At 41.8% G+C, this 23,367-nt stretch overlaps 3 protein-coding genes across 3 annotated transcripts; 2 read left to right on the top strand and 1 right to left on the bottom strand.

Moving 5' to 3' along the window:
* Nucleotides 1-1,994: 1,994 nt before the first annotated feature.
* On the bottom strand, nucleotides 1,995-11,743 carry MONOS_11713fu16744 (uncharacterized protein; the record flags this gene model as incomplete). The annotated part of the gene is made up of 1 exon (XM_067864274.1): nucleotides 1,995-11,743. The coding sequence occupies one exon, from the start codon at nucleotides 11,741-11,743 to the stop codon at nucleotides 2,741-2,743; it is 9,003 nt and encodes a 3,000-aa protein (XP_067734616.1). The 3' UTR covers nucleotides 1,995-2,740.
* An 857-nt stretch (nucleotides 11,744-12,600) lies between these two features.
* On the top strand, nucleotides 12,601-13,573 carry MONOS_9311 (putative Cycline T; the record flags this gene model as incomplete). Its single annotated transcript, XM_067879799.1, has 4 exons — nucleotides 12,601-12,752; nucleotides 12,804-12,885; nucleotides 12,937-13,068; nucleotides 13,124-13,573. The coding sequence occupies 4 exons, from the start codon at nucleotides 12,601-12,603 to the stop codon at nucleotides 13,571-13,573; spliced, it is 816 nt and encodes a 271-aa protein (XP_067734615.1).
* A 1,687-nt stretch (nucleotides 13,574-15,260) lies between these two features.
* MONOS_9310 (putative Sec7 domain) lies at nucleotides 15,261-23,211 on the top strand (the record flags this gene model as incomplete). Its single annotated transcript, XM_067879798.1, has 3 exons — nucleotides 15,261-15,292; nucleotides 15,604-22,570; nucleotides 22,778-23,211. 3 exons carry the CDS (start codon nucleotides 15,261-15,263, stop codon nucleotides 23,069-23,071), a joined length of 7,293 nt encoding a protein of 2,430 aa, XP_067734614.1. The 3' UTR covers nucleotides 23,072-23,211.
* Nucleotides 23,212-23,367: the final 156 nt, after the last annotated feature.

The following is a 23,367-nucleotide window of genomic DNA, read 5'->3' as shown; positions in this document are numbered from 1 at the left end:
TTTTCATTATCTTCATTTCATTAAAGCTCATAAATCTGTTTCATAACATAAGTACAATAAACAAATAAAAAATAAGCTGTCGGTTAGTGTTTTTGTTGACACCATTTTTTTTGAAGTGATTAAATTCAAAAAATGCTGAGTCAATTTTGCAAAAATAAACAAAACTTTGGTCAAATAATCTTCTCATTTTACTTATTCCTGAACTTTGATCTGCAGAATATTTTTCTTTGAAATAAGGCACCTCATCATGCAAAAATTTTCGACGAACTCTTTTCATCTTTGATTTAAATGGAAGAGTTTCTTCAATAATTTCTGTTTCTTCTTCGGCTTCGGAACATTTCGCACTTGTTCGAATAAAGATATCTTCTTCCAACTTTTCGAAGTGATCTTCGATTGTGAGCTTTTTTCCGAAAAAATCAAAACGATTTGTGTAAGTGTGTAAAGGAAATGAAGAGTGTTTAAGTTATTTTCGTGAAACTTGTCCTGACGATTTATTCAATTCATCACTTGCATCAAAAGCATTCTTTGTTACTGATGGAGCGAATGCAGAGTGCAGAGCTTGAGGAAGGATGTCTGCCAAAGCCTTTCTGTTGGAAGAAGCAGTTGAAGATTGAGGGATTTCGATTGATGAATTCAAAACTAATTTAAGAACAGCAAAAACACCTCTATCGAAAGGTTGCGTAATATGTGAAGAATGAAGAACAAATGTGATGACATCCGCATTCGATTCCATAAATTTTCTCCAAATAATTGGATTTGCACGAGAGCTGTGCGAATCAACGAAAAGAAAACATTTCTCTTCAGATAATTTCATCCTTTTTTCTTTCTAATATTTCTGGAAGAAGAACACGCAAAGAGTATCGTTCGAATAAAGAAAAGTTCATCCAACCGTTAGTATTGCTCAACACATCAAGAAAAGGAGAAAGTAAAGGAGACAACTCTTCCGGAACATTTGAACTTGGCCAAAGAACAATTGAGGGCAAAGAAAATCCATCTGAGGCAACAGCAGCCACAAGCGTCGCGTTTCGCACACACAAAGGAGCAAGATAATAGGCTGATAGAGATTCAGAGGATATCGCAACAAGTTTTTGGCAATTATCAGATTATCTTAGTGATGTTTCATCCACATGAAAGACCAGCTCCCTTCTGTATTTGTATTTTGAATGCAAATCATCAAGCATTTCACACCAAAATTTCAAAACGTCCTGACAAGATGCTGCAAGACGTTTTGAATCCAAAATTTTTGGCTTTTGTAATTTCAATTTGGGTTGATTACGCAAGAAGGAATAAGCCGCGGATTTTGAAATTTCTTTTTTTGGTGAAGCATCAACTGAAATCTCTGAATCTTCATCTTCTATCGCATTTTCAATCAAAATAGAAACAAATAAATGGAAAAAAAATTTTTTGCAAACCAATTCTTTTGTTTTCTTCACTGTCAGGTTTGTTCCACACTTTGCTTCAATTTTAATTACGTCTGTAACAATTTCCTTTTTTTCACTTGCGCAGCAATGACGGTCTTCCTTCTTTGGAAACATCTCTGTCACTTTTAACAGACTTTACTGCATGGATGAGTGTTTTTTTTGAAAATTGACCGAAGTTGGTTGCATCCACAAGCCTGGCTTTTCCGTCAATTAGAATTCTCGCCATTCTCTCGAGTCTATTTTCAAAAATGCGACAGTTTATCGACGCCATTTCTGCCTGCATTTTTCTTTTTCCCTCTTCAGCTTTTTTTTTTGATCGTAATAAATCAAATCAATTTTTTTGGGAAATGCACAAAAAAAAGTCCATTATGAGCAGCCAAAAGACATTTCAAGTTTTGACATAGGAAGCATTTGCTTTAATAAATTTTTGTTTATTCAATTTGAATAAAAAAAGAATTTGTCATGTTTTTTTCATACGATAATTTCACTAACGAATTTAACTTTTGTCCTGAAATCAAATTGGAACATCTTTACATTCAATTTTAACAAAAACAATTGTTTTCACAAATAATCTTTGATTCTGATATTAAATTATATATATATCAAGGTAATCGATAAAAGGTTACAACAACAAAAAAAAAAAGATTCCAATAAAAACACTAACCGACAGCTTATTTTTTATTTGTTTATTGTACTTATGTTATGAAACAGATTTATGAGCTTTAATGAAATGAAGATAATGAAAATAATTTTTGGTGCCAATAAAAAAACTGGTGCCAATAAAAATACTCACCTATTGCAAAAAGATTGTGATTGCTCTCATAGCATTTGCAGACTCCCCTCTCGTTGTGTCGCTTTATCTTCAGGATTTCAAAAGCAGCACACTCAACGGAAAACAGAAGGAATGCATGCCAAGGAGTGAGAAGAAAATCTCTCCTCAGCAGCCACTGTTGAGCAACAGTAATTAATATTTTTTTCCCCACAAGCAGCAATAGCATTATCCCACCCTCATCCTTGTCCGTTTGCACCCTTTTCTTCTTCTTCAAACTTCACCATTCTTTTCATTGCAATCGATCAGTGAAGGAATTGTTTGGAAGAATATCTTCTCAAAGAAGAAAAGAAAAGAAAAGAAGAAGAAGAAGAAGAAGCTTGCCACCTATTTTGCAGCATCTTTCGGCTTTGCTCACCATGTGGGTGCTCACAAAATAGCATCTGTTCTGAACAAGCTCAGCAAATGTTCATCGGAAACTCATCGGTTCAGCAGCCCATGTCCAGCGTCCGTCCTTTCACTTCTCTTGTTCCAGCTTCACCTTCAACTTTCAGCTTCTGTATCCGTCATTGCTTCTTCCACTTCCGCTTCCGCTTCCGCTTCCACTTTCATTTTCCCTCCTCAGATCAATCGCATCTGACATCGTAACCATCACAGCTCCAGCTGGAAAATGTCCAATCAACTCTCGCTTCACTTCTCCAAGCGTCTTCCGCTCTGATGGCTGCCCTGCCCAGCAGCACTTCACAAGCTCGCTCCAGCTCGCACACTCAACAGCTTCCAAGTTTGGCCTCTCTCCATTCACAATCTTCTGCCCTGCCACCTCGGCCTCATACTCCTCAAACGGGATCTTCAGTGTCAAACATTCCCACAGCATCATCCCAATTGAAAAGGCAACAGATTCTTTTGTTGCTCCCATCTTCTTGTTCATCAGCAGCTCAGGCGCCATCCACCTCAGGCACTCTTTTTTGAAACAATCTTCATCCTCAAAGGCCGATGATGGAAGAGAGTCATCATCATCATCACTGGCAGATGTCACAATTGTTGATGAAGAGATGGATGATGAATCGGAATCATCAGAAGAGAAGTCTGAATGCATCACAATGCATATCACCATATGTTCCGAGAAGAGAACAATGTGCGGACTCAGGTTGGCCAACGATTGGAGCGGGTTGTTCATTTCGTCGAAGGAGTGGAGCGCAAGATTCGCCACCCAGAACAGGATCTGAGCAGCCGTCTGCTCCCTCTCCTGCAGAGTGCCAATCGCCATCTCCTTTGTCTTGTTCCTCCCGTGAAGCAACATGAACAGCGAATCCCTCAAGTCTACAATCAATTTCTCGTGAGGGGATGAGCATGCCATTGCATCCACCAGATTCGACATCGATGAAGTAGTGGGGCACAAATCCTCTCTCCGAACAAAAGTGGATTCTGTGTCTGAAGTGTCTGTGGTTGAAGTGGATGAAATGGATGGCGATGGTGTTCGCTTTCTTGTTTCCTCCTCTTCTTTTTCGTCAACCTTCTCCAGCATCCATTCAGGAATCTTGTCTGAGTCTCTCCCCAAAATGTATTCAGTGGAGCCACTCTCGCTCAAAAGATGCTCTGAAGACTCAGAATGTTGCATATTCGTATCATATATTCTCTTCTTCATTCTCTCATCATTTTTCTTCTCTGCCTCCCTCTCTGCCCTCCTCCACTGCTCCTCAGGCGACATCTCCATCGTCACCATCTCAAATGCTTTTGGATCCTTCTTCACTGTGTCTTCCACAATCTCTCTCAGATCTTCTGCTTCATTCTTCACCTTCTTCCATCGAACAATGAATATTATTGATACAATTAACAGTATCACCACGATCACAATACAAACAATCAAAACCCATGAGATTTTTCCTTCTTTTCCTCCTTTTGAGATTCGTTCATCATCTTTTGGTGGAGTAATACTTGCATTCTTCAGAAGGTATGAATCTGTTGATGAAGGAGATTCTGCGTTTCCAAACATAATAAACACACACACCTCAAATTCATTTCCACAACTTCTGATGAGATCTTTTGCCACGCTTCCTTCAACTTCTATTTCTGACAAGAATCCATTTGAATCAAAATCATAATGTTCAATCTCTTTCTCTTCTCCCTTCCTCTTCACAACTGAGAATGACAGATTGCATGGAACAAGAAGCAATCCTTTGAATATCAGCTTCATTCTATCTGTCTCTTCCTTTGCTTCCACACTTTCCAACACAGGAATGAAGAATGGTGAATCTCTTTCAGAAGCAATCCCTTCAAAACTGCACCCATCATTCAACATCCAAAGAGATGTGCTATCCTTCAATCCATCTCCTCCTTTCAAACCCATCACATTCAACATTCCTGAATCCGAACAGATGATATTCCTCCTGGCTGATGGATATTTTTTAATGTTTGGGTTGTTGTTAGTGAAATTCCCTGCGTTAATCTCCGCACTCCCTCCCCAAATAGAAAGACCTCCATCAGAGCAGTTCACAAAACTCGTATCCTTAATCTCCCCCGAGCTCTCCTTCATCTCAACAACTGATCCATTCCATTTGCACACATCCACTTCTTCATTCGATTGATTTTCATTTGTTTCACCATCAAACAAGCATTGCCTCATCTGAATGTTTTTGCTCCTCAAAAGCGATATCATCTTCCCTTTCTTTCTTCTCGATGAACACCCACCTAACGAACAGTTCGAAAACTCCACATTTCCTTCCATCTCCTCAACATCAATCACATCTGCACTCTCATCCACGCATGTAATGTTCTCAAATGAAGATGACAAAATCGAAAATGAAAATTCACTTTCTTCTCTGTTCATCATTTCTTCTTTTTTTCCATTCGCACTCCCCATGCATCCATTATCCATTCTCGAATTTCCAGCTCTCCTGATCTTCAAACAATTTTTTCTTCCCTCAATGTTTCTGAGTGTCAATCCATTCACTTCAGTGTCCTCTTCTATCAATATCACTGCTTTTCTTCCAAATGAAAGCCATGAAACACTCACATTCCCCATTGAGCATTTCCCTCTATCCACAAATATCAAACAGAATGGCATTTGCTCCATTTCCCTCTCAGCCGAGCTCACTCCCTCAAATGAGCACGTGCTGATCGATGTCTTTCCTGAACTTATCTTCATGAATGATGAATGTGCGACTGGTGTTTGATTTGTTTCAACTTCTTCAAAGGCAAATTGCATCCATCGCACATACACCTGCCCACTTGTCTCCACAATCATTTCTTTGCTGCAATTCATCCTCCCTTTAACAACCACTCGACTCTGCACTTCATGCATCCCACTCAGCGTGAGTGTCTCCAATCCAATTTCCTCATCAATCACTGACTCCTCATCAACAAACACCTGGGTGAAGAAATCGTGTGTCAGATGTCTCAGCCCAAACCCAATCGTCGCACATGGTAGCAAAGGCTTCCCACACTGCTGCTCATTCCTCCCTCCTTTCCCTTCTTTGCTCGACACAACAATCGTGTCTGACTGGTATTTCACAATCAGGCTCATCAGGTCCATCGCCTCCTCTTTGTGATCTCCTGCATCCATCCCATAGATCGCATTCTGCCTGATGAACTCTTCATCCCGGAAGTCAATGTTGAACTGTGTTTCGTTGATCTGCCTCTCAATGCAGTCACACACAATGAACACATCATTCCCAACGCTTGCTGTGTTCCTTCGGAATATCACCCCATCAAACACATAATCCAGTTCTCCCCTCAATTCAGTCTTCAGATACACCCCACCTCCTTTCCCTTCGCTCACAGAGCATCCACACTGCTTCACACTCGTGTTCACAACATCGAACCATCCTCCTTCATTCAACTCAAACAGCATCGCCCCTCCCTTTGTGCTTCTCCCACAACTGCACCCTTCAATCAGCGAATCTTCCACCACAAGCTTCACTCCACTTCCACTCTTGCTCGAAACAACACAAGGATCTGTTCCTTTCCCTTCAACTGATCCAATACTGCAATTCTTCATCCTCATCTCACCTCCTCCATTTGCTCCCTCTCCTTCAACCTCAAACAAACTCCCACTCTCCAGTTCAGCTTCAATCACTGTAAATTCATCAATCACACTCACAACTTCTCCACCCACCACAAATGCACTTCTCTTCACAAAATATGAAAGCACTTTGAACCTCTTCATCTCCAACTCCCCTTTCTTCACAACACAAAATGCAACATTCCCCATCCCTTCTCTCTTTCTCTTCCATGAGATTGAGCAGTCTTCCCATTCAACTTTCTCTCCCTCACTCACAATCATCCCTGAATCCCCACTTCCCAAAATATTCATCACACACATTTCCAGTGCTTTCAGACTGATCATTCCACTGTTGAGAATGCACACTTTTGTTCCACTTTCTCCTTCACTCCCAAATACAACCGTTCCATATTCCATCTCTTCGTATTTTGCTCCCACTGATTCCACTTCAATCCCACTCAAATCATATTCCCCTTCCACTCTTATTTTTTCCTTCACTCTCACCACTTTTCTCTCTCCTCCTCTCTCAATGTGCTTCAATCCCATTTCCAATGTCTCACATGGATCCTCTTCACTCCCGCATCGAACAACATCATCTCCCTTTTCCCATATAACAATCCTCTCACTTTTGTGTTCAATCACAAATCGCATCAGATCTGTGTTTATTCGCTTATCATCACTTCCAACGTACAGATTCTGATCGTCTTCCATCCCTTCAACATCAATCGCAAATGTCTCACTCCTCACGCTCACGTTCAGATCTGAATCCAAAATGAACATATTCTTCCCCACAAATGCCTCATTTCCAGCAAACTTCACTCCCTCAAACTTGAATGGCATTCCCCCCCTCCTTTCACTGCAATTCACATACAGCCATCCTCCTTTCCCACCACTCACCTTCTCTGCTGAGCATCTTTCCATCCTCCCCTCTTTCACATGAATCATCCCTGAATCGTGGATATTCACCCTCATTGCCCCACCACTCATGCTCTCTCCTCCTGTGATACCACTCATGTTGCTCTGTTCTATCTTCATCACTTTCCTCACCTCTCCACATATCACAGCTGATTCATCTCCACCAACAACCGACAGGCTCCCAAATGAGCAGTTGCTGATGCTCACAACTTCACCCTCTGCTCCATTCTGTTCCATTCCAAGAAGAGCAAGATCCATCAGACACTTTCTTGTCCTGATGTTTTTTATCAATATCCACTTCATCCTCACAGCTTGTCCACTGCTCCTGATGATTCGATATTCTATCGCCTCTTCTTCCCCTTCCTTCATCACAAACGAACACAATTCCATCTCCAAAACACCACTTCCTGTTCCTGAGCTTATTACCACATCCTTCCTCTGTTCAAAGGCTCCAGGCAATTCAAACCCAACATTCACAAACACACTCACCCCATTCGAATCTAGAACACTTTCCCCTTCTCCTTCAATTCCTTTCTCCACAACCACCTTCATTCTCATGTTGTCTTTCCCTTCAATCCGAACTCCACTCACATCTCCCACCTTCTCAACACTCGTGCTCCCACTTATCACAATTTTCTTTTCTCCCTCTCCACCAAGCCTCCCAATCCCATAACCCACACTCCTGCACGGACAGTTCTCCATCCCACACCACATTCCATTGTCTCCATTCTCACTCTCCACCTCAATTACAGACGAGCTGAATCCCTCAATGAATATGAACAAATCAACCTCACTCAAAAACTTCTGCCCGTCCTTCCCAATCAGGGAATTCTCTCTCTCGCTTATCCCTCCACTGAACGAGAAACGACTTCCATTCACAACTCTCCTTAAATCATCACACACAACATACACATCCCTCCCACTCCTTGCTCTGTTCTCTTCAAACCTCACTCCTCTCACATCAAACCCATATCTCTCTCCTTCAATCCCCACCCACAACCCTCCTCCACATCCTCCTCCATTCATTGTTGCTTCTATTCCAGCCGAACATTTCTTCATCAGTGTCACTTCTTCTTCACTCCTGATCTTCAGTTGTGCATCCTCTTTCAATTCCACTCTCATCCCTCCTCCATTCCCTTTCTCTGCCACGTACCCCTCGACACTCGAATTCCACACATCCACCATCCCTCCTTCTCCGAACACTCCATTCACCATCCCTCCATCTCCTTCACTCACTCGGATATTGCTCCCATTGCATCCACAAATCGATATCTCCTTTGCTTCACTTCCTCTTATCACTCCAGAATCAACAAAATTACATGAATCCCACGAACACTCCCTCATCCTCGCAATACAACTGCTCCCTGCCCAAATCAAGCTGCTTCCTCCCATTTCGCACCCACTGACAATTACACTTTCTGCTGTGAGTGTGCTCCCTCCCTCACAAACAGCAAATCCCATTTCTCCTTCAAAGGTCATATCATTCAACTCCACATTTTTCAACGCCACAGATGACAAGCCCCCGTTCACTTTAATCGCTTCATTTCCAAGCCTCACAGAATCCAATCTCAGTGAAGTCACTTTTGCCTCTCCACATTCCACAACAATCAAGTTATATCCAACATAACTTATACCAACTCCAAATGTGATAACACATTCGCTCAAGTTCAGTGTTTCGCCTTTCAACTGGAATATTGCTTCATGATGCTCAAGAACAGATGGCATCACCAGCTCGATCTTACTCATCCTTGTTTCCTTCAACACCACAAACACTCCGTCGCATCCTTCCTCATCACCATTGCATGCAGCCTCGCCTTTAACAACAAGTGATCCATTATTCCCTGTTCCTTCTATCACCCTTGCCATTTTCGAAAACACCACTGTCGAACCAACCTCAATTTCATTTCCAATTTTGATTGTCGCTATTGTTGTTCCATCTGTTGGTGTTTTCTCTTCCCTTTCAATCGGGCAGTTTAATGATCGGCACTCGAAAAATCTGTGTCCACACCGAGGATGATCTGCTCCTGTTGCAGTAACATAGACCTCACTCCTCGGAACATCCAGGAGATAGCACACAATCGGAATCACCAGTGTTGCTTTGTTTGTGTCTCCCACTCCCTCCACTTCACGTACATCCTCGCTCAAAAGAGAAACAAATTCATATCTCCCTTTTGGAATCAATTCCAGCTGAGGCGATGCAATAAACACATTCACCCCATGTTCTGCACGATTGTCTTCAAATCCCACATTCACAACCTCAAACACTGTTGTTGGTGATGAAACCTCCAAATACACCCCTCCTCCTCTCCCCTTCTCCTCCCCACTTCCCTTCTCTGCCCCACACTCTCCAATCACTGTCGTCCCCTCTCCCCTGCCAATCTTGAATGTCCCGCTTTGACCAACACTCCACGCAACGCTCCCTCCATTCCCTTCCTTGCACACACAGTTTCTGAATGTGGTGCCCTCCAGCTCCCAAGAATCACTTCTCTCACTTTGAGAGCTGAAAATCGCTCCATCTCCTCTCATTCGGCTGATCCTTTGGATCGTCACATTTCCAAGCATCCCTCTCCAAACTCCACTTTCCTCCTCTTCCTCAAGCAACGAACAATCTCCCAGGCCAATATCCTCAATCAAGCAATTTTCCATCTTCATTTTCTCAAATATCACTTTAAATGGAGAAACATCAAATGAATGTGTCTGCCCATTTTCTGCCCCTGAAATGATCACGTTCTTTAGTGTCAGTTTCTGTGCTTCTGTGTGCATCACAAGCAATGAAGATGATGATTCTGCGCTGTTGTGTCGAATTGTCACCAAAGACAATCCCATCGATCCCGAATCCAATGTGAACAAACACTCATGAGAATTCAACAATTCTGTGCTGATGACACACTCGCTCTCGCTTTCGCCTTTGAATGCAATATCTCCCCCTCCAATGAACAGGGCCATTGAATGATAGGTCGATCGAAGAATATTCACTGTTCCCTCTGATCCTTTCACAATCATGTTGTATGCCTGCTTAATCGAATTGCACGGGCTGGCCTGTGTTGTCCCACAGATAGGCCCTTCAATCCCATCTGCTCTGGCATATGTTGTTTTGATTGTTGGAAGCCATATATCGTAATCTGTTTGGCTTCCGTTGTAAAACACTCTTTTTGCTGATGTTGTTGAGAACGATGTCTCAAATGGCGAACCTTTCAAAAGAGAGTTTTTGATTTTGACATCATGGCCTTCTTCATTTTTAACCTTATTGCAGCTAAAAAAGCAAAACGATATAACTGTCGGAGGTGAATCAGTTTCCATCCAACTTGCAGAATACAAAAAAATGCCTCCTCCTCCTCCTTCATAATCAGATACACCTGTTCCATTTGCAACATTTCCTTCAAATTTGCAATCAGAGATACAAAATGCGCTCTTGTGTGTTTCAACCAATAATCCACCACAAAAAGATCCTGCTTCGTTATTATCGAATATGCATTTATTTATTGTTTCGGTTTCAACTCCAGATAATTGATTAATTCGCAATCCTCCTACATAATGTGCAGTCGCTTGACATTTGAGAAAAATACATTCAGCAAAGTGATAATTTCCATTTAAACTGTAAATAATCATTCCTCCAGTATTGCCACCTGAAACACAATTTGTGAAATTACAATTCGTCATTTTCACGCCTGCTGCAGATTGGACGTCAACAGCTCCGTCATATCCTTGTTTCATGTTTGCAAAAGAACATCTCATGCACTCAAGAGTTGAATTTCCTTTCAAATAAATTGCGCTTCCAACATTTGCAAATCCCGTATCACACCATTCGCAATCTGTAAAAATGTGCGTTTCATCTGCCCCAAGTGGTTGCCTTGTCATGTTGCTTCCGCCTGATTCATTCACATTCATCGTTCGAAAGCAACATTTAAATGAGGAATTTGTGACTCTCAGCAAGGCACATGGGCTGTTCACCGACCTTAAAATGCCTCCATAAATAACATCCCAAACACTGAAAAACGAGCAGCCTTCAATCGTTGTTTCTGTTCTCGCTCTCAAATCCATTTCTCTTTGTGTTTCCGAAGCAACAGAAATATTTGTCATCTTCAAGCCAGAGGCTTTCATAAGGCATCTCGCATTCGGTGCAAGAAACGGAGCAGATGCCAATTCAAATGACGAAAATGAAGATTCTTGAAGGGTGATCGAATCTGTTCCATCTCTCTCAGAATTTTTGAAAGGCGAGTTAAAAAGTCGCGGTATTTGGACAAACGGCCTTAAGGTTTGAATCGTCAGATTCACCAAATTGATGTTTCCTCCATCCACTCTGAACGGGACAATCTTTGATGAACCAGAAGTAATATAATCAATAGCTTCAAGCCTTCCTCCTTTTTTAATACAAAACATTGGCTTTCTTTCGTATTCACTATGAATTATCTTTGCAATCATTATTGAAGAATTTCTCAATTGAAATGAAGAACAAATTTCACTGAATTGATATTTTTTCTGTTCCCCTAAATTGTTATTAAATTGTGGATCATGCAACACGGCCAGTTCATCAAAAAGGTTTGTTTCTTTTTCTGAATGTTCTTTTGATTCAATAATCACAAAGCAGGTTGAAATTATTGCAAAAATCGGATTCATAATTTGGGCATTGTGGCACATTAATTATGCAGCAGAGGAGAACGTGCAGGAATATCTTTGAAAGATATATTGCCCATTGAATAAATTTTTTGATCACGTTATGTTTAAAAAAAGACACAAATCCTCTTTTGTAAGCAAATAATATCTGAAAGTTATGCTTTGCTCAGTGTTTAAAATAAACAAATATTAAAAAAAGAATATCCCAGAAAATTCTAAAATTCAAGAAGATTTAAATTTTTATATGTGTTTATTTTGAACACATTCAAAGAAGTTTTTCTTTTTGAATAAAATGTCTAGCTTGAATTCTTCTGTACGGCATCCATCTTTATTTCAAATTGAGCTTTTCTGTTCATGTTGACATATCTATCTTCCTAGTTTTTCATCTTTTTTTTTTTTTTTCATTAAAGCATGAATTCTTCCCCGAATTATCAATTCAATTTTTCCATCGTTTTCTGAATACACATTGAATATCATTTTCTCAATATTTCTCCACGTCTCAAATGATAAATGGTCAATTTTCTTTTTCTTTTTCTTTTTCTTTTTCTTTTCTTTTCTTTTCTTTTCTTTTCTTTTCTTTTCTTTTCTTTTCTTTTCTTTTCTTTTCTTTTCTTTTCTTTCTTTCTTTTTTGAATTGACAAAAGATTTTTATGTTCAAAAATTTTCATGTTCAATACGGTTAATCTATTCAAATAATCAAGATAAATTTGAATAAAGAGATTTTGATGTTTTTTTGTCAAATATTTTTGTTACAGACAGCGAATTGCAAAACAAAAGCAAATAACTTTTTGGAATAAAAATCTGACAAGATTATTATTAAAAAATGTCCCATATCATAATAAAAATACTTTTTTACTTTTATTCAAAACTCAGAATTAAGCATGTCACTTGATTCCTCACATAATTACATGTCACATTTTATATGCGCAGAGAACACTCCTTCTTTTAAAGATGGAATTCCAGAAGAAATAGAAATATCTATGCGCTACAGATCGTGCATGATGATTCAAGCATTATCAAAATGTCTATCGTTGTATGTATTCAATTTTAAAAGAAAAAATTTCCAAAAACTCTTTTCTTTCAGGCCTTCATCTCCTACTCAGACAGCGTGCTATTTTCTTCACAAGTTTTATATGAAGCATTCGTTTAAAAAATACGATAACGAAGTTTGTTATTGATGCGTTCAACAAATATTTGGATACCTTATAATTCCTCAGGTAGTAATTTTGACATGCTTATTTTTTGCTGCGAAATGCGAAGAAAATCCAAAGCATTTGAGAACAATAATTCGTGCGTATGATCTTGTAAAAAATGGAGTTCGCACGGATACTTTGGATGAAAAATCTCCAGTATTATTGTCTTGCTTTATTTATTGTTTTGTTTGAAAGATCTGCTGTTTAACAGCAATTTTTAAATATTCGCCAACAGGTGTTTGATTGTGAGAGATTACTGATGAATACATTGGATTTCGATTTTTGGGTGGACCAGCCAGATTATTATTTGACAACTTTCCTTGGACGAGTCAATGCCTCCATTGATTTTGCAAACACTGCGTGGGCAGTTGTTAGAGACATATTTTTGTCCCCACTTTGCATTATCTTTTCTGCAGAAACCATTGCTGTTGCTGCAATTATTGTTTCTTCTGTATTGTTGGAATTGGAAAGTGATGCTTTAACCATGATTGTAAAGGGATGCACAGACGGAGAGAAAAAAGTGAAGCAAGCATCGTATGCCTTTTTGGATTTTTATTCAACTTTCTTAGAAGTGAAGGGTGAAGAAGATGGGGAATTATCTCACAAATTAATTCTCACTGAGTGTATACCTATTTCAAATGAATGTCGTATTTTATATTGAAGTTATTATAATAATCATAATTTTCATTAAATACAAAGTTTTTCATTTACAAGTTGTGATTTTTAATTCTGAACAATTTTTAAAATTCGAACATAAAATTTTTTGTTGGAATGTTTTTAAAAAGTTCGAACAAATATGAAAATAAAGGTATATTTTTTTTTCCTTTTTCTTTAACAATTTCAGTATGAAAAAGAATTTTTTATTTCATTTAACAATTATCTTGAGAATCTTTTCAAAGAACATTAGTCACGTAAATCAATGCTTTTTTTTTTAACAGTTGTTGAAAACATCGTTGCACCAAATATTTTATCATCATTCTTTGTAATACCAATTTTTAGCAAAATCAGTGGATAAAGGAACCATGTTATTCCCCTCTTCAGTATTTTTTCTTTACATATTAATAAATCACTATTGTCAAAAACAACCCTTCACCTTTCCCTCTCTTCTGAATATCACTTCTTCAAATCACAATCAGTAACTGTTTTTTTTTTTTTTTTTTTTCTTTGATTTTTGATTTTTGATTTTTTTGTTTTTTCATTCATGAACTTGACGAAAAAAGCGTGTATCACAAAAGTGACATTTTGCTAAAATGGAATAAAAAAATTCTTGAAATTTTGTAATTGTTTTTTTTATTGATTTTGTTTCAAATAACAAACCTTAAGTTTTGATTATCTATAAGATCAAATTGATCAATCGAAAAGAGGGTTTTCAAAATATTGAAAACGAAATTATGAGATGAAAATATTGAAAATAAAAGAGAAAAACATGTAAATCATGTGAATTAATATGAAGTTTTATAATTTATAGGTTCATTTCACGAGATCGATATGGTATGTTCGAAATTGAGTGATAAAGTGCGAAAGTTAAGTTTTTTTTTCAAAATTGAAGCTTATGAATGTGAAATATCATGATGAAGCATAATTTATCTCAGCTCACTCTGAGTTAAACGATGCTGAAACAAAATTATCCTGTTAGACTTCTGAAAATAATTTCACACAAAAATTTTTTCTCTGGTTATTTTATTTTATTTTTTTCCTTTTTTTTATTTTCATCAATTTTAATTATTTTATTTATATATTTGTGAATTAATCTTCATATTATCCCAAGAACATGAGAGAGGATGTGCAGTATTTCTTTTTTTGAATGTAACACAAAATATTCGAATTTTTGTCTTTTTCCATGTGTAAGAATCTTTTTTTGTTAAACTTCAATTCATAAAAGTGATAATAAATCGGATATGAAAAAAGAACATTTATGTTTGGTTTTTTGTTTGAAATGAGTGTTTCAGATCATTTCCCAAAGTATAAAGTTGAAAAAGTGTTTCATAGTGGAGTTATAATAATTTAGTTAATTCAAATGCCTCTTTTAAATTTATTTCCATTTATTAATTCTTTGCTTTTGGAACTTCGGAAAAATCAACAATGGACGTTGGACAATCCGCATTCCAGTTCATCAACAATAGTTGAGCTTCTGTTAACCTTAAGAACAATAATTCTTCATGGAACACAAATTCCTGCTTCAAAGTATTTAAAACCTTTTCTTCTTCTACTGACAACAGAAAAGATTTCATCCAAACTAATGTCCACAACCATTTCCATTTTAAATCAATCTTTAATTGCTGAGCCGAGGTTTTTTCATCTTGATGATCTAAAATCAATTATCGTTACTATAACAGATAACATTAAATATGATCAACAATCGCAAAACGCAGATGAAGCGGTCTTTTCAGAAATGATATCAATTTTGTCACTTTTATGTTCAGAGCAGTTTATCATGAGACTTTCATCAGATTTAGTATATAAAATTGTGAGCTTTATATATTCTTTTCTAATAGGCCTAAAGGCATCGATTCAATTTCGAAATCAAGTGAAGAATTCTTTAACTGAGATTGTAATTAGAGTTTTTTTGAAAGCTGATCTATTAATTGAAAAGGCAAAATCGGAACTAGGCAAATGTTTCAATGATAATGATTCTCGCTCCGAAATTTCTCTGGATTTTACCGTTTTACTGAAACTTATTGGATTTTTCAGTGATGTTTGTTCATCTCCTCAGCCCATACCATTTGCTCAGCTGGGTGCGAAGCAAATTAACATTGATGATAATCGATTTCTTCATTGGTTTCACAAAGTTACACCAGAGTGGTGGTCGCAGCTTGCAGATTTTGAAGAAGAGCATCTGGACTTTATGGAAGCAAGAGCTGCAAGTCGAACAAGGAAAGACAGGATGCCGCAGATGGTGCTATCGGAAAGGCAAATGTTTCTGTCTTCGCTTCCGTCGTTTGCACTGAAGCATCAAAACAAATACCTCCGAGGAAATGAAAGAGAGACCACCAATGACATAGCTGAACATGGAGATCACCAGCCTAACAACAAATTGGATTTTCAGCCTCACTCGAATATAGTCGTTGAAGACAACGATACAAATTCACCTCCTGTTTCTCCAACTATAACTGCAGCGGAAGCATTACTTCCATTTCAACAGCCTTCACTTCTCACTTCCAATTCAATGTCATCATCATCAGCAGCATCTTCTTCTTCTTCTTCTTCTTCTTCACAGGAAATTCTTCAGCTTCTTCGTCCATCGATCATCAGAACATCCCGCGCTGTCTGGATGCACCCGCTGCTCCGCCTGTCCGACGACGTGACAGCTGTCGGCGCCACAGCCCATCCGCACGCCAAGGGCAACCTGAACGACGGCACATTCGGTCTCAACCTCCTCTCCTCCGCCTTGTCTGCGTGGGGCCCTTCCCTCGACTCCTGCGACCACCCGCTCGTCCGCTTTGCCATCGCAGAGTGCGTCCGCCTTGTGCTCGTGTGCTCTGCACCGACTGATGCAGCTGCCCCGTTCTCGTCGATATCCTCCTCTTCTCAGTCGGCGCTTCCCCCGTCCATCCCTCCATACACATATGCTCAGTACCTCAACCCGCCCAGCCAGATCTCTGCTGCGCTGAACGTGCTGCTCTCGCTTATCGTGTCTGCCCCCTCGCACAGCATCTGCTATCTCCCGTTCCTCTTCGCCCACATCACCAACCGCCTCCTCTACACCGACTCTTCTCTCTCTTCTGTGCGCGAGGTGACACTCGAGTTCGTGCAGAGCATGTGTTCTGTGCCGTCCTTCGTGTCGCTGCTGCATCCGGCGTTCGACCTGTCTCCAGGCACCCGGCCGATCTTCTCTCTTTTGTGCTACGCCCTCAGCCAGATCACATTCGACTCGATGTCCCCGCTGCAGCTGAAGACACCTGTGGCTGAGGCTGAGGCTGAAGTCACGTCGCATTCGAGTGCTGAGAGAGAGAACGAGAATAGCAAGGGAGATGGAAGCGATAAACAGAGTATTCAAAGTGGTTCATATTCATCATCTTCATCATCTGCTGCTGCTGCTGCATATAATGCCAAAACAAACATCTGTGTCCCGACCTTCAAGCTGCAGCCACTTCCCAGCTATCCTTCAACCTGCCCTTCACTCACATCTCCCAGAGCCACACCCTCTTCACAGCGTGCTGCTCTGCTAGCATTGGATGCTCTGTCATCAATTGTGTCTTCACTCCGTGTCACATACTTCGCTTCTGTGAATGCTCAGGCTTCTTCTCCTTCGCCTTCTCCTTCTCCTTCCTTATCTCCTTCTTCTTCTTCTTCTTCGCTGTTGATGAGGACTCGCTTAGATCCACTGCTTAAAGCTGCTGAGGAAGAGGACTTTGTGATGGTTGATGGAGAATCCATTGCCGAGCTGTCTTCATCGCATTCTGAGAAGCAGTTCAATAAAATGGCATCAAAGAAGAAGAGAGAGAACAACTCAGAATTAGCTCAATTGTCATTGGATTCGAATCTTTCTCTTTCACTTTACAATTCATCATCATCATCTTCTTCTTCTTCTTCTTCTTTATCTTCTTCTCTTTCTTCTTCCTCCTCATTTTCTCAACCAGAACAAGACGACCAGAAGATTATTGAGCTTCTGCGTGTGGCAAAAAGGCTGAAGGGCCATTTGCTGCATGCAGCGTATCTCTTCAACACAGTAAAGCCAGCAGTGGCCTTTAATTATCTGATGGACTGCGGCATTATGAGTGCAGACACAGAAGATGCAGAGAACAAAGAACAGAATTCATCAGCATCATCTTCTTCATGTTCTGACAATTCGTCAACTTCTTCTTCCTCCTCCTCTCCTGCAAACACAGATCAATCTTCAAATGCTCCTTCTCCTTTGTCTTGTCCAACGTCTTCTTCTATTTCATCAGCTTCTTCTTCTTCTCTCTCTAGCTCTTCCAATGCTTCTTCCTCAATTGCCTCAAAGGGAGACTTGTCAATGCCTTCTTCCTCCTCATCCACCTCCACTTTCTCCTCTCTCTCTTCTCTTTCCTCTCTTTCCTCTCTTTCTGACTTGTCTCAACCACACTCCTCGTATTCCTCCTCTTATTCATCTGCTCAGCTGTCTTCTGATCTTCACAGCCAGAAATTAGATCAATCATCACAGTCAGTTGATTCTGCTTCCTTCGACCTCTCTTCACATTCTCCCCTCAAAGATGGCATCAGATCACCTCCTCCACCTTACTCGCAACAACAACAACAACAGACTCAGCAGATACAGTCAGTGAATTCACAATCTGTTGGATTGAGTCAAACAAACAGCGGTTCATCTGCAAGTAAAGCATCAAAGCAGTCAAATGGAATTGCACCTCAACAAAACATGGAACAAGGGACAAACTCACAAAATACATTCACTTCAGTTTCTTCTTCTTCTTCTTCTTCTTCTTCTTCTTCCAATCCAATCACAACACAACCAATTAACACTATAACTTCCACTGCAACAACCACAACCACAACTGCTACCTCTTCCTCATCCTCTTCCTCACCTTCTCCTTCTCCTTCTCCTTCTCCTTCCCTTGAACCCACCCGCCGCAACCCCTCCCCCGACGAGGTTGCTCTCTTCTGTCTGCTCTGCCCTTCTCTCGACTACTGCCTCGTGGGCGAATACCTCTGCGCAAACAAACCATACAATAAACGTGTCTTCTCTTCATTCATGACGCTGCTGGCGACTGAGCCACTCACACTGGACGAATCCCTCAGACTGTTCATGGCAGCGTGCCGAATGCCTGGCGAAGGGCAGGTGGTTGACAGGACAATTGAGAAGTTTGGGGCATCGCTGGCTGAGGCGATTGAGGATGGGTGGAAGGAGACGGAGATGTGGAGGGATCCAGAGGAAGGGAGGAGGAGGGCTGAGAGGAGGAAGGAGAGGAGGAGGAAGATGATGATGAAGGAGAGTGAAGAGAAAAGCGAGGCATTAGCGTTGAAAGGAGGAGATGAAGGAGAAGAAGAGGCAGGATCGGGGGCTCCTCCAGTACTTCGCACTCAGCACAATTCTAAAGCATCGCAACCAGAAATTCTGAATGCAGATAACTCATCAGCATCATCATCAACATCATCAACAGCACTTCAACCATCTTCTCGTTCATCATCATCATCTTCTTCTTCTTCTTCTTCAGACAGCACTCTTCTTTCTGTTCCCAAACACACTCCGTTCACCGCAGACAACGGGTTCGTGTATGGCTTCGTGACGGTCATGCTGAATTCTGACCTGCACAACCCAGCCGTCCCTGAGAAGATGACATTCGACACCTACACCAGCCTGATCCACCGCCTGGGCAATGAGAAGGAGTACCCAAAAAACACACTGGAGCGCCTCTACATCTCCATTGGCTCCATGCCCATTGTCAATCTGCACCATCCAATGTATCCCGTGTGGGGCTGCACCCAGTTTGTGTCTCTGACCCACTTCGCCCCGCCGCCGCTTATCTGCCGGCAGCTCCCGCCGTCGGCGTCTGCCATTTACACAACTGAAAGCCTCGCCATCCTCTCTCGTGCAGTGCTCCCTGTTCTCCACTCCATCTTGTGCGAGGCGAATGTGTCGGCGATGCATCCGCGCGCAGTGGAGATCATCAATGCTGTTGCATCGCTGGCTGAAGTGTGCAGCGCGCCTGGTCTGATTGATGAAATCCTGGCGATGCTGTGGTCGGTCATCGCGACGCTGGCACAGCTCCCACAGAGCTACAACCTCCCAACACCCAACCTTTCTCATGCCCCGTTCCCTGACCCTGTCTTTGCTGGGTGCAACATGCACCGCTCAGCAGAGGCAGTTACTTCTGTCTATCTGTCAGCTGAGAAGAACCCTCTCCCACACATCTCACGGACAGTCCCGATGTCCTTTGCGCGCTCTTCGCATTCGCTGTCGATGGTGACGCTGCTCTTTGACATCGCCACCAGCCACATTCATTCTGTGCACACTGGCTGGACAGCAGTCACACTCTGCCTCTTGTTCCTCGCCCAGACCACACTCATCACTCATCCTTTTGTCGAGTCGCTCTATTTGACAGAGGAAAACGATGCTCCCAGCAGAAAAGATGGATTTGAGGTGAAATCTCCACGCACCCCGCCTTCTCCTGCATTCAACTCCCAGACACATTCACGCACTTCTTCTTCCTCTTCTCCTTCTTCATCATCTTCTCCTTCTTCATCCTCATCTCAGTCATTCACCCCATCCCCTCTCGGCAGCTCCTCTCCCAGTGCTCTTTCCCAGCGTTCCTCTGAAGGAACTGCCACTCCTTCATTTCCTCAACGCACTCCAACCTCTTCCCGCCTTGTCTCTTCCTCCCTCGTCTCCCTCTCTCCTGCTCTTTCCTATCGCCGCACGCTTCCCGCTGAGCCCTCAGCCGACAAGCAGAGCCAGACACAAACAGGAGTGCGTCTGTTCAATGTGTTTGCGCTGTTCTCGTTCAAAGGGAACACTCAGGCTGAGCAAGTGCAGAGGGAGAATGAAGATGCCATGCAAAGAGCAAGAGGCACAGTCTCTGCGTCGCGCTGTGCAGAGCTTGTGAGAAGCGCCCAGTCGATTTCGAGTTCGCATCTCGAGCAGTTTGTGCTCAGCCTCGTCGCAGCCCTGGCAGCACTGGTGTATCCACTCATTAACCCTCCGAAGGAGACAGTCCCTGTGATGTCTTCTTCTTCTTCTCCCACAGGCACTAATTCAGTGTCTCCTGCACCTTCTCCTTCTTCCTCACCCTCTTCTTCTTCACCCTCAGCTGTACTCGACAGACAGGCAGACTCGGCAGGGCTGATTCTTCCGTCGTCGGCGAAGGAGAGAGAGACCACTCTGTTTATCTTTGTGGAGCTGCTGGTCTATTTAGCCACAAGTGCCTCCATGCCGAACGTGGTGGAGTGTTTGTGGGGCCATGTCTATTCCATTCTGCACCTGCTGGTCAAAAGCTCTGCGCTTTCTGTTGAGCAGTCCACGCTGCTCGCACACCGCCTCATTGTCTGCCTCTCTTCCTCGCTTTCTCTGCCGTCTGTGGCGTCCTCTGCGCTCCAGCTGCTGTACGAGATATTCACCACATCCTATTTGGAGTCTGTCGAGCTGGCGAAGATGCAGCAGGTGATTGCTGCTCTGCAGGCGTCGATCAAAGCGTATGACTTCGACCGGCGCTGCTGGGGCTATCTTCTGAATGTGCTGAAAAAGCTCATCTCGTTCGAGCGCTTTGCCTGCGATGCATACACTCTGTTTACGGTTGCTGTGAAGAGGATTCCGTATGCTCCTCTTGTGGAGTGCTTAGACTTCATTCTGTCTGCTTCTTCGTACAGAAGCCTCGAGAAGGACGCCTGCGATTGGATCAGCCTGAGGTTTAGCCAGTTCTGCATTGCTGCGAGAGAAAGCTCACAGAAAGCGGGTAGAAGCAAGCAGTTGAATGGAACTTCTGCTTCTTCAGCTTCTTCTGCAACAAAACAAGGATTGAGTGCGAATGCTGCTGAAGAGAAAGGGAAAGAAGAAGAGAAACGCGAAGACTCGTTGCCAGGCAGTGTGGATGGGTGGATGATATTCAACATGTCGAGTGTGCAGTACTTGCTAAGTCAAAAACATGCATCTTCTTCAAACGCATCCACTTCATCATCATCTTCCTCTTCTTCCTCTTCTTCTCGTTCACACGACATGCGTCAAAGAGCAGGTAACCCTCATCAATTCATCTGCCCCATCTGCAATCTCTTCGACACCCTCCTTCCAAAATCAGACAAAGTCCTCAATTTTCTTGCTTCGTGTCTCCACGAGCCGCTCAACAAGACCATCCAGCCACAGCCGTCTGAAGCTGCCAATCCAGAACTCGCTCTCCTTTCGCTCCTTCACTCCACTCAGTCTGCAGCCAGCGCTGCAACAGCATCAGCAGCAGCCGCAGCGAAACAGCCAGCACACGCCGAGCAGGCGTCAGCAGGCGAGTCGCTGACCACTCTCTTTTCACTCCTCCCACACAAGTCGAAGCAGATGCTGACTCTTCTCCACCAGCAGAGCGGGCGGTGGGACGAGTGTGTCTGCAGAAACCCTCTCATTCTGCTGGACAAGCCACACCTCTGCACAACTGCTGCGTGTGTGTGCTTGGCGGTGCTTGCTGGCCTGTCATTCGCACTGAAGCCTTCTCTGTGCTCAACTGCTGCGGCGGTGCTGCACCAGACGCTCAGAGAAGAAGCAGAGATTGAGAAGAGAATTGCTGCGAAGAACAGTACTAACAGCACAGATGCTTCTGAAACATCTGCTTCGGCTTCTCCTGCGCCTCTTGTTGTTTCTACTGCAGTTGCTGGCTCTGCTTCTGCTCAGTCTGCCTCTATTTATCCTCCTTCCTCCTTCCCAGGCTACCCGCTCAGCCGCACGATCAGCAGCGGCAAGCGGATAGCGATCTTCTTCTTCGACGTGGTGATTCCAGCCATCTTCGCCAGCATCTGCCCATCTGTTTGTTCCACTGTGTATGTGCCTAACCCTTGCAAAGGCCCTGCTAATAAAGCCCTCCCACCAAACCGCATTGTCGTGCCAGAGGCGCGGCAGAAGCTCGTTTCGCTGGCCAATCTGCTTCCTCACTTCGCTGACTTGATCACCGACACAAACGATGCTGCGCTGCTTGTTCTCTCGCTGATAGCGATTCTTGTGCTTGGCGCTTCAGAAAAGGAGTCGCTGATGCATCCAAAGGATCTGGTGTGTTGAAATCTTTGATGTGAATACATAAATATATTTTTAAGACATTAAGATTTGGAAACAAAACATACATTAATTTTATATGGTTTTTGCTTTTTATCTTTTGCATATATTTATTTTTCATAAATAATCGTTTATAATTTTTTTCAAAATTATTGTAACAATGTTTTATTCCAATATCCATTTTCTTTCAATCAACCCTCGTAGATTGACACGTGCCAAGAGTACAATCGCATTATTCTCTTGGGATACTTCTATCCACTTCCTGAACAGACACTTCAAACACAACTGGCAGAAACTATCAAACCAATTGCTGAACCTTTTGTCACTGCTTACTTCCCAAATGAATGGAACACTCTCATTTCTCCTGCCCGCCCACGTCAAATACAAAAACCTGTTGTTGCACCTGTTCAACAAACTGCGCCTAGTGGTGCTGATGCTCAACCACCACAACAAGTCAACACAGATACAACTCAACCTTCAGCATCAGGATATTTATAATTATTGGAGTTTTTGTTGTTCTTTTTTCAATACGAAATTCCTTTGTTTGCGTTGTTTTGAGTTTTTATGGCTTTATTTTTTAGTTATTTTATAATAGAATGAAAATTCAACTGCAATAAAAAAATTGTTAGTGAAGTGAATTGCCCATAATATATTTTTTGTTTTTGAGAAAAATAAAAGACGTTACCATTTTGTGGTGGTAAATCTTATCATGTCAGAAGAAGCGCAGTCTTTTCAGCTATCTGAAAATGCATCTTCAGAAAGTATTAGTGATAATAAAGAAACAAATTACACCA

This window comes from Monocercomonoides exilis (assembly GCF_001643675.1).
Source record: "Monocercomonoides exilis strain PA203 chromosome Unknown scaffold4-2303458, whole genome shotgun sequence".
NCBI lineage: Eukaryota > Preaxostyla > Oxymonadida > Polymastigidae > Monocercomonoides > Monocercomonoides exilis.
Note: the sequence above shows the minus strand (reverse complement) of the source record. Positions and strands in the feature narration are given on the sequence as shown.